The sequence below is a fragment of the Leucopleurus acutus genome (assembly GCF_964270905.1).
Source record: "Leucopleurus acutus genome assembly, chromosome: 11".
NCBI lineage: Eukaryota > Metazoa > Chordata > Mammalia > Artiodactyla > Delphinidae > Leucopleurus > Leucopleurus acutus.
This window is the reverse complement of record NC_139152.1, coordinates 94481698-94492532: the sequence shown is the minus strand read 5'-3', so window position 1 is coordinate 94492532 and position 10835 is coordinate 94481698. Positions and strand designations below refer to the sequence as shown.

General features: G+C 59.6%; 1 protein-coding gene across 2 annotated transcripts; it reads left to right on the top strand.

Annotated features, from left to right (window-relative positions):
- Positions 1-392: 392 nt before the first annotated feature.
- Positions 393-6647, top strand: CBX6 (chromobox 6). 2 transcript variants are annotated; one of them, XM_082850213.1, is made up of 5 exons: positions 393-466; positions 647-690; positions 846-911; positions 1054-1120; positions 5664-6647. In XM_082850213.1, the coding sequence occupies exons 1-5, from the start codon at positions 398-400 to the stop codon at positions 6609-6611; spliced, it is 1194 nt and encodes a 397-aa protein (XP_082706339.1). In that variant the 5' UTR covers positions 393-397; the 3' UTR covers positions 6612-6647. The 2 variants fall into 2 exon arrangements, with proteins under 2 accessions (XP_082706339.1, XP_082706338.1); XM_082850212.1 differs by having other exon boundaries at positions 5610-6647.
- Positions 6648-10835: the final 4188 nt, after the last annotated feature.

Below are 10835 nucleotides of genomic sequence, written 5' to 3'. Positions count from 1 at the left end.
AGAAGTTGTCAGCTCGCGGGGGCCGAGAAGATGCAGAGGGGAATGAGAAAGTGTTTGTAAGATTGCACCGCCCCCAGCCCGGCTTCGCGCAGGCCAAGCATCTCCCTCCCGGCCTCCGGCCCAGGTTCCCCCAACCAGGCTAGGCCCCTTTAAGAACCAGCGCGCGCCCCCGCCCCGCGTGCGCTCACTTTCCCTAGCAACCGCCCCGGGGGAGGAGAAGGTCCTGGCAACGGCGCGCCAGCCCAGAGGGTCACGTGATGGCCCGCAGCTGGAACGCGAGCGCGCGCCCCGCCGCGCGCCCGCCCGCCGAGCCTGGGCGCTGTGGCGCGTGCGCGAGCGGTGCAGCACCGGCCGCGGGAGCAGGGAGTATTATGGGCTGTGGGTGCCGCTGAGCAAGATGGAGCTGTCTGCAGTGGGCGAGCGGGTCTTCGCGGCCGAATCCATCATCAAACGGCGGATCCGAAAGGTTAGCCGCCTCCCAGGGCGGGACGCCTAGCCCCGCAGCCGGTCCCCAGATCCGCGGGCCATCGGGGCGAAGCGGTCCTGCTAACCCGGGCTTTCTCGCCCACCCCCGCGCAGCCGCCTCCTCGCGTCCCCGCATCTTCCCCACCCCCACTCCCCCCTTTTTTCCTTCTCTGTTTTTCAGGGACGCATCGAGTACCTGGTGAAATGGAAGGGGTGGGCCATCAAGTGAGTGTCACGGGATCCAGGGGTGAGGGGGGAAGGGAGGCAGCGCACACCGGGGCCTTTTTTTTTTCCCTGGGAGGGTGCGCACATTTGCTCCCTCGCATGTGTCTCTGGCTCCCTGGTTTTCTTTTTTATTTTGTGCATGCGTAACTCGGCAGGTACAGCACTTGGGAGCCGGAGGAGAACATCCTGGACTCGCGGCTCATTGCAGCCTTCGAGCAGAAGTGAGTTTGGGAAGCTGGCAGGGGCGGCGGGGCTGAGGCTCGGCTGGGGCGCCGCGCGGGGAAGCGGGAGAGCCGGGGAGGGCAGCGCGGAGTGGGGCCCAGGAAGGGGCTCTTTTTAACCTCTGGCGTTTCTCGGCCGCAGGGAGAGGGAGCGTGAGCTGTATGGGCCCAAGAAGAGGGGACCCAAACCCAAAACTTTCCTCCTGAAGGTAACCTGGCCCAGCCCCAGCAGGCCCCTCTCGGGCCCCCAGCCCGGGCGCAACACGGGGCCTGCAGGGGAGGGACAGATCCGCGGCCGCCCAGGCGGGCGGGTCTTTCCAGAGGGGCCCCAGCTGGGCAAGGGGTGGTTGTGAGCCCCCGAAGAGCCCCTGGCAGCAGGCCCTGGCCAGCTCCAGCTTCAGCAAGAGGGGCCTGGGAATGGGGACAAGGGGGAAGGATAATCCTCGCTGACAAAACCAGTGTCTGGGGAGGCCAACAGGAAGGGGGTGGGTGAGGCAGGTGGGGTGCCCACCTGAGGGGGTGGCAGGGAGGGGTGGCTTCTGCACGTGAGAGCCCTCATCTCCCCCAGCCTTGAGCTGGTAGGGCTCTGCCTGGAATTAGAACCCAGGGGGAGAGTGAATTTGGTCTCCCTCATCGTGGGGAACAGGGAGAGGCTTTGTGGGGGGGGGGGGCACCTGCCTCCCTGCCCGCAGCCTCCCTCTCTCAGAATTTGTTCTGTATGCCCCCCCTCCTGACAGAGGGATCTAACTTGAATTTGACCTTAAATCACTTCACTTTGAGTTTTATCACCCAGGCTGGGCCACTGGTTCTCAGTTTTGCCCACTTCTGGCTGTCTCTGGAGGCTCTAATGAGGATGGAGAGTGGGGGAGTAAACGCAGGGCACGTTAGCCTCGGCAAGGGAGGGCGACCTAGCTCCAGAGGAAGCCATCTTAGAGGTGTTTTGGTGTTTATTTTATTTTTTTTAGTGAGAAAGAACAGAGTCTGGGAAGGGAAGGTGAGATGATCCAAGGTGGCAGGCAAGGCTGCAGGCGGGCCTCCGTGGGCAACCACAGTCTCCCCCCCCACCACTAGTGCTAAGGTTGTCTCAGGGCCCCTTCCCACCCCGACAGCCTGTGACTTTGTGGCAGTTGGCACGGGAAGGGCAGGCAGGACTCTGCAGAAACGAGGCTGTGCACAATGCAGAACTCAGACTCTCCAATTTGTCCTAAAGGCTCAAAGCCCAATTTGGGGGGGCTCTGCAGCCCCCCACCTCCCCAAAAGAACTGTGCAGAAGTGAAAGAAATAATGGTTTCCAGAATCACATATTTCTGTGACCCTTGTCGCCAAATTACACACATCTTAGGGGATCTGTGGAGTAACCTTAACTCCTGATGCTTCTTCGGAGGGATGGGGCAGAGCAGCTGGAGGGCCAGTGGGCTGTGTGACAGCCTCTCAGTGCAGCTGGAGTGCCCTCTAGCGGGGAAGTGAGTAATGACCATGAGCATTGATTCACAAAATGCTTTTCTTTTTTAATAGCTGTATCTCCTGAGCTGGCTATGGGCCTAACACAGTGCTGACCCCCACATGGATTATCTCCTTTAAATCTCTCAACAATCCTATGAAGTAGGGAATATTATCCCTATTTTGCAGATGAGAAGATCAAGGCCCAGGGAGGGGAGGTGATTTACCTGAGCTCCCACCACCCAGCTTCCTGGCTTCATCATGTCTCCTTTTCTTAACCCTGTCCCTCAGAGAGTACACGTCAGGTTAAGGGAGATGAACACACACACATACACACACAAAAAGGAAACTATGAAGGCTGTAGAGTTGGTGGGGCAGGGGATGCAGAGGCAGATGAGAGAACCTTGATCTGGACCTTAAAAACAGGTAGCATGACAGAGAGAGATATTTGCAAGGGGTGATGGAGATCAGCTTCATCTGAACCCACTGCTCCGTGGGTCACCAAGAGGCCAAGTGTGTATAGTAAACAGATTACACTCAGATAGCACTCACTTTCTGCAGGGAACTATTCTGAAGAGAACAGGAGCCCCTGAGGTAGGTTGCATTATCCCCATTTTGTAGATAGAAGAACTGAGGCCAGAGAGGTTAAATAACATGCCCGTGGTCACAGAGAGTGAGTGGTAGAGTCCAGGTCTTTAACCTTCCACGTTATCTATGTATAGTACATGCCAGCCCCTCAGAGCCATGCCTGTCACACAGTCAGAGTGCAGTAAATGCCTTGGGCTGTGGTTCCCAGTTTTAATCCACAGGCAGACCCAGGTCCCGCCTTCAAAGAATTCTCAACCTGGGGAGAAGAGAGGAGGAGGAAGGGTGAACCAGCCCGTTTTTAAAAATAATAATAATGTTTAGACATTATAAAGTAAGAAATAGTTTTGTAGAAAGGTTGGAAACCATACATTAGAAAAGGATTACTGCTCGTAAGCACCTGCCCCGCCCCTTGGATAGTCTAGTATTCTTCGAGTGCTTGCTGTGTGCCAGGCACTGTGCTAACCAGATAACATACACTGTGGTCAGAGGAGGCCCACTAAGCCGGGGTTTCATCCTGGATCTGGCGTTTGCCTTGCCTGCGCTCTTTGCCAGTCCCCAGGGACCATGCATCACTGCTGGACTCCAGCAGAACCATACTTACAGAGGTCCCGCTCAGACAGCATGCAGAGAGGATAACCACCGACCCCTGGGCATCAGAGTGGGGAATCCCCTAAACTCCGTGGGGGATGAACCTGCAAAAAAGCCCTTGTTGCCATGCCAAGGGAAGGCTGGCTTTCCCCTGCCTTTGTCTGGGAAGGGGTGTGAGGGAACCAGTCCCTGGCTCCACTGGCTCTGGGCAGGAGGAGCTGGCAGCCCTGGCACAGGGTAGATCGGGCCCACATGTGCTGCCACCTAGTGGCTGGAGGGATGGTTAACTAAGCCACCCCAGGAAACCCCCAGCAGGGCTGGGAGGACCATGTGGCAGTAAAGTGTGCCTCTCCTACATTCTAAATGACATCCTCGCTGATTCAGCATGTAAGTCCACAAACACCTCTTCTGGGGGTTGTGGTCAAATACTGTCTAGTGTTGTCTGAGAGGTGTACAGGCTACCTCCCAGGTACTGGTCAAGCATCCAGCACTGTGGGGATGGGAGGTGGAGAGACCCTAAACCACAGATCGCACTCTTGGGGAGCTCACAGACTGACCATGGGAATGTGTTCTTCCTCTCAGCCACCCCTAGCTCACCTGGCTGGAGGCAGTCACCACGTAATGGTCCCTCTTCCCACCAGGAACCAGGGTATCTGTATAGAACACAGACTGGTCCTCCATCTCTACACTCTGTCCAGCCATTGCTTTCAGTCCCTTGGCCACTCCATCCTCTCATCGCTGGGCTCTCTCTGCCTCCACCATTTGTCTCAGCAGGGCCCCTTCAGTAGGCCACCTGGGGCACAGTCAGCTCAGGAAGGACCAGGGTTTTACTACTTAGGCTTCATTCTCCACAACTGGGACCTAATCTGTGCTCCTCTGGACCCTGTACTTCCTCTGTTGTATTGAATCACCCTGCCCCCTAATTGCCTGTCACTTGTCTTCTGCGTGGAGCACAGCCCCCTAGGGGTTGAAGCCGTGTGTGGTCATAGTCGTAGCCCTAAGCAGCTGGCACGTGACTTATCGGTACTTTCTTAGTGAAGGAAGGACTGGTCATGGAGGATGGCTTACGTAACCTTGTGAGTCTCTTGCCCTAGACCTGGAGTCTCTGAGGGCCCTGCCACACACACACACCCCCCACACACACACCCTTGCATCTTCCATGAGACTGAAGGTGAGCTGCTGCAGGGCCCTGGCGGGGCTTTATAGATTTCACCCCTGGGAGTGTGTACAGCTGGGCCCAAGAGCCTGGGACAGTATCCCTTGCTCCCCACAGACTTCTGCTCAGCCATCCTGTCCCCAGGCCATCTTGGCACAGAGACTATGAAGTGGTTGATCCCACCTCTTAGTCCATGCCCACCAAACCCATGTCTCCCTGGGGTGGATGCCAGCCAGGCTTTAGGTGCTGGCTTCGGAGTCTGTTGGCACCAGTTTGCTCAGACCCAGACCCTGGGCAGTCAGAGGAATCAGACCCAGGAGGGGAAGTGGCCAGGGGTGGTGGGGAGTGGGGTGCTGGGAGTGAGGAGGAGGGGCCAAGGTCTGCCCCAGAGCTGATGGTGAGCTGGAGGTGCCTCCTGTTCACGGGCAGAAAAGGAGCTCAGGGCATCTGCTGATAGGTCCGGAGGGCTGGGGTATGGGGTGAAGGTGGGAGGGGTCGCCCTCGCCTTTCTGCCACCAAAACTTAGTCCATGGAGGAGCACTGGGCTGGGATCCTCCCGGGGGGGGGGGGGGTTGATCAGGGGCTTCTTTCCGTGCAGTGTCCTGGCTATTGACACTCCTCTGTGTCAGCAAGGGCAGCCACCGACCCGTCTGTCTGTCCCTCAGACCCACGGCCAAACTTGGAAAGTTAATCTTGGAGTTGGGCCTGGATGGGGGTCTGACTTGCCCTCCAACCTTCCACACTTTGTATCACCGTCTGAACCTGTTTTCCTTTTATCGCTAAGGCAAGGTCACGAGCATCACTGATTTCTTAAGTGCTCTCAGGATGGTTTCTTGAGACCATACTTGTGGGTGGCTGGCGCAGGGGTGTCCAGAGGAGGTCAGCGGGCGGCGAGCCCTCAGCCACTGCCTCCCTCTGTCCCACAGGCGCGGGCCCAGGCGGAGGCCCTCCGCATCAGTGATGTGCATTTCTCGGTCAAGCCGACCGCCAGCGCCTCCTCGCCCAAGCTGCATTCCAGCGCTGCTGTGCACCGGCTCAAGAAGGACATCCGCCGCTGCCACCGCATGTCCCGCCGCCCCCTGCCCCGCCCAGACCCCCAGGGGGGCAGCCCCGGCCTGCGCCCGCCCATCTCACCCTTCTCTGAGACCGTGCGCATCATCAACCGCAAGGTCAAGCCGCGGGAGCCCAAGCGGAACCGCATCATCCTGAACCTGAAGGTGATCGACAAGGGCACGGGCGGAGGCGGCGCCGGGCAGGGGGCCGGGGCCCTCGCCCGCCCCAAAGTCCCCTCACGGAACCGCGTCATCGGCAAGAGCAAGAAGTTCAGCGAGAGCATCCTGCGCACGCAGATCCGCCACATGAAGTTCGGCGCTTTCGCGATGTACAACAAGCCCCCGCCCGGCCCTCTGCCGCCCCCGCCAGCCACCAAGGCCGACATCGCCGCCTCCCCTGGCCAGGGGCTGCTCCTGGCAGCTCCCAGTGCCCCGTACGACGCCCGCAGCTCCAGCTCCTCCGGCTGCCCTTCGCCGACCCCGCAGTCCTCCTCCGACCCGGATGACGCGCCCCCCAAGCTGCTCCCCGAGACCACGAGTCCATCTGCCCCCGACTGGCGGGAGCCCGAGGTGCTTGACCTGTCCATCCCTCCCGAGGCGGCGGCCACCAGCAAGCGGGCGCCTCCCGACGTCACTGCGGCTTCCAGCCAGGCCCTTCCCGCGGCCCCTCAGCCTGCCGGCGCCGCCTCAGAGCCCGAGGCTGGAGACTGGCGCCCTGAGATGTCACCCTGCTCCAACGTGGTCGTCACCGATGTCACCAGCAATCTCCTGACGGTCACTATCAAGGAATTCTGCAACCCTGAGGATTTCGAGAAGGTGGCTGCTGGGGTAGCAGGCGCCGCAGTGGGGGGTGGCAGCAGTGGGCAGAGCAAGTGAGGGGCTCCACCAAGGAGGGGGGTTTGGGGGGCCCTCCTGCCCAAAGTCTTACTCTTGCTCCCGCCCCCGCCCCCGCCCTCAGACAACCCTGCCTGTGCTTTGCTTGTTTCAAATGGCTCGGTGTTGACCCCGGGATGGGGCTGGGCAGTTGGAGCCCCCGAAGCCCAGTGGGAGGGGCGGTCCTGGAACGGGGTGGGGCTAGGGTGGGGCCAGGACACTGGGAAGTCCTCCCTCTTGTCTCTTGGCCCCCTCCCTGCCCAAGCACGGTGGGGCCTGCTGGGTGGCTCCTGGGGAGCCCCGGAACTCGGGGTTCAGCTGCCCCCGCCACATCCCATCTCTCCCCAGCTTGCTTCCAGCTCTCGCGCACAGCATCTGATTTCTCGGTGCTAACCCGGCAGCTGCTGGGGCCCCCTAGGGGACCCCTTCCCAGCATGGGCACCGTCCCTTTCCTTCCTCCAGATGCCTGGGAAGGAGGGGCAGGGATGGGAAAGCCCGGACAGAGGTTGAGGTGAAGGCGGCCTTGGCCCCTCCCCCCCCCACACCCCTGAGGGCGGCAGGAGCAGGGCCCACTTTCGGACGAGATCCAAGCAGGCCCCCGTGGGCCTCACCCACCCATCTCTTTCCTCATCCCGCGCTCAGAGGCGGGAGGGACTGGCACGGACCTCACCTGCCACGGCCTCCCAGCATCTAAAGGCCCCTCAGTTCTCGACCAAAGGTGCTACAAGAGCCTGCTGCGCGGACTTCCGTTTGCGCATGCGCCTGCCGTCCTGGGCGGGTCTGCGTGGATCCGTGTGTGTGTTGGCCCCTGGGCCCGGCTCTCGAGGCTGCGCCCTTTAGGGTTCCTCACAGTAAGATCGTCAGATCGAAGGCCTGGAACCCTCCCTTGCCATCAGCCGGGCCTGGGACCTGGCCGAGGTCTGAGGAGTTTGCTGTGGAGGCCGATCCTCCCAGCCCGCGTGTGCGGGGGACACGCATCCCACGCCCTTCTCCTTTGGGGCGGTCAGACGTGGCATGGTGGGGACCGAGGCAGAGGGGAGACCCCCGTCCCAAGCTTCCTCTTCCTCCTGTGTGTTCGGGGGGAGTAGGAAGCCTGGACACCGTTCCGAGGGTCTCCGGCCCCCTCTCTCTTGCTTCTGACCGTCCAGGCTTTCTCACAGCCCAGCCGGCCTGAAGCAGCTCGAGACCTCTGGTGCCCTGGGCAGCTTCTCTTTCCTCTGCTGCCAGGGAGCTGAGGTGTCCATGCCAGTGGCAGAGACCAAAACCCCAGTTTTAGGCTGGGCACTGGGAGGGCAGGGTGGCCGAAGCGGGGGGGGGGGGGACGGAAGAGGGGGCCTGTGTCCTTCAGGAGAGCGGGCACGTGCGGGACCAGGGGTCTGGTGAGCAGGGGGGACAGCCCTGCTGGCCAGCCCTGAGGCGCTGCCCGGACTCAGTTTGCCATGAGTGGCGGGTCCTTGCACGTGGCTCAAGGTGGCTTCCTGGTGTGTGGGCTGAGAGCCATGATGGCAGAAAGGGAATTCCAGTTCGGAAACGAACGCCTTGGTCCTAAGCACGGGAGGACTGTTTCTTCCGAATCTCCCCGCCAGGGATTGTGGCAGGGCCCCTAACCCTCCCTGTCCCAGGATGTAGAACGGGGGCCGTCACAGGGTTTGGGGGACTGGTGCTCCTGGACCCCTCCCCCCCCCGCCCTTTGTGTTGGCTCTGTGGCCGTCCAAGTGCCAATTGGCTTCCCTCCAAATAAGGGCTGGTATTTCTCCTCTGTCCTTAGAGGGGATTTCCCCCCCCGACCCCCACCCCAGGTGAGTGTCCACCTGGGTGCCAGTTACAGGTGTTTCCAGAGACCATAGAAATGTGTTTTCCTGAGAGTCCGTGTCATTCGTGACTTTTTTTGTAAAGAAGTTGTGTTTTCAGAGGTGATTTTATGACAGGAAAGTGAAAGAATTAGTTTTGCAAAAAACAGAAAAAAAAAACACAAAAAAAGAGGGGAAAAAAAAGAAATAGAAAAAAATATTGTGGGATTCCTATGGGGTTTGGGGGGGTGGGGAGAAAGAGATATTTAAAGAAAAACTAGTAACGCAGCGATTGCACAGGTGAGGCGGCAATGTTAGGAACGTGGATAGAGGCCCAGGCCCAGCTGGGAGCCTCCCAGGCACAGCAACTGCCCTCCTTCCTTGGCCCGAGGCAAGGTAAGCCCTCCCTCCTGCGCTGGGCCCAGACTCCACACCTGTCCCCGCTTGAGGGGACGGATGACCCCTGATCCCAAGGGAACTTGCCAGAAGCTGCAGGGGCCAGGCAGATAGAGCTGAGATTAGGGGACGTAAGAGTCAACAGGGGTCCCACCATCACCGGGACCCATCGTTGGTGACTTTCTCCAGGAAGGCTGGTGAGTAGGTACAGTTGGGTTCCTTGCCTTCCTCCATTCCTTTGCCAGCCTGTTGGGTGGGCCACATGGTCCCTCCACCGCCACCCCGTGGAGGAATCTCCCTCCCCATCGCCCCAATGACCAAGACACCCCCGAGCTTCCCTGGCCAGGTAGGGGATGCAAGCTTCAGGAAGACAGGAGCTATGGACTGGGAGAGTATTAGGTGGTGATCAGAGGGGGTTGGGGGTAGCTGTAGGGAGAGGGAGTGCCTGCCCCTTCTCTTTTCACAGGGAGGGTGCTGCCCTCGACCCCCAGCTGTGCAGCCCTGCCCCAGCCCACGCAGAGGCACGCATGCACACTGCTCCCAGGTGGGCAGCTCCCCTGAGGGCCTGAGTGGGCACCTGGTCAAGCGCAAGCGGAGCCCTCCTTACCTCTCTCCCAGGGTGGCTCTGAGCGGGGTCCCACAGCCCCCCAGCACACGCTTGCACAGATCAGCCTCCCATGGGCCCTTCCTCCCCCATTGCTGCTTTTCCGTTTGCCTATTACCAAGCAGAAGTTGCAGTCTGGTTTGCTTTATTTTTATATGTGAAATACCCCTCAAAGCCGGATCTTCTCCCATGTTCAGTAGTGGCTGGGGTCATCTCCCCCTGATGCCACCCTCTCCCCACCCCCATGTCATAGGAAACAGATGAGGTCTGGTGTCTCTGGTTTGAGGTGGGAAGTTGGGACCCATTCCTGTCTCATTCCCCTCCCGGATCCTCAGTTTGCCCTTCTGTGAAATGGGTGTATTGGGCGACACAGCTTTTTCATAAAGCACTGCTGGTGTCCAGGCAGCTGCTGAAGATGTGGTGGTCGAGGTTGCTGGCACTGGGGCCTCCAGCCTCCCACAGTCCCGTTTCATTCTCACCCTGCAAAGCGGTCAGGGTCAAAATGGGTTTCAGCCTTTGTCTGCTCTGGAAAGAGGTGATGATCAAGTCCCCAACCTCAGTGTGAGGCAGGCAGAGTGGGAGGGGTCACCCCACTTACAAGACCAGGAAACTGGGGCTCTGAGAGGCAAAGCTGCTTCACTGGAGCGAAGAGCCCAGCTGCTCTGGCCTTTTGGGGGAAGCCTCTTTAAAAGGTGGGGACCTGGGCCTTGGAGCCACTGCAAAGCCAGGGGGTACCCCTGAGCCAGGCGGTCCCAGGTGAGGAGTCAGCCCAGAGGAGGAAACCGTTAGCTCGGGGAGCTGGGCTGCCACCAGCCTTTCTAGCCTCTGGGTGGACCCAAGTGGACGCACCACCTTTTCTGCCTTTGGGGGTTTTGTTGGTTGTTTTTGGTTTGGTTTTTTTTTTGGTTTTTTTTGCACTTGGCCCACGCTGGACAGTGGAACCCGCCTGGTCAGTTCCACTTCCAGGCTCCCATGCACTAGCCCAAGGCAGCCTCTTGAGGGCTTGTGTGGTTTAAGGAATCACTTTTGAAAAAAGAAAGAAAGAAACGTGTTTAAAGGTTTTCGTTTTGTCTCTGTCTGCATCTCCTCTCAGATTCAGAAAGCCCAGAATTAGGGGCTAAAACTCTAGGAGAGGGGGTGTCCCCAGCCTGACCCTGTCTTGCTGATAGTCACCAAGACTCCAAAATAGGGAGGACAGGCTGGGTGGAGACTGAGGCACCCACTTCCCAGGCCTGTGGGGTCCCCCCATCCCGCCTTGAAGGAGTCAGCACCCCACTCCAACAGTGACTGAGCGCCTACTGTATGCAGAGCTCTGGCTAGGCAGAGGGGGGCTGGTGGTCTAACGAGGGACCCCCTTGCAAGAGGCCACAGTAGAAGGAACCAAGGGTTCTGGGTCTTCCCCCTGCTGTAGGGCGGAGTAGAGATGGAGACTTCTTG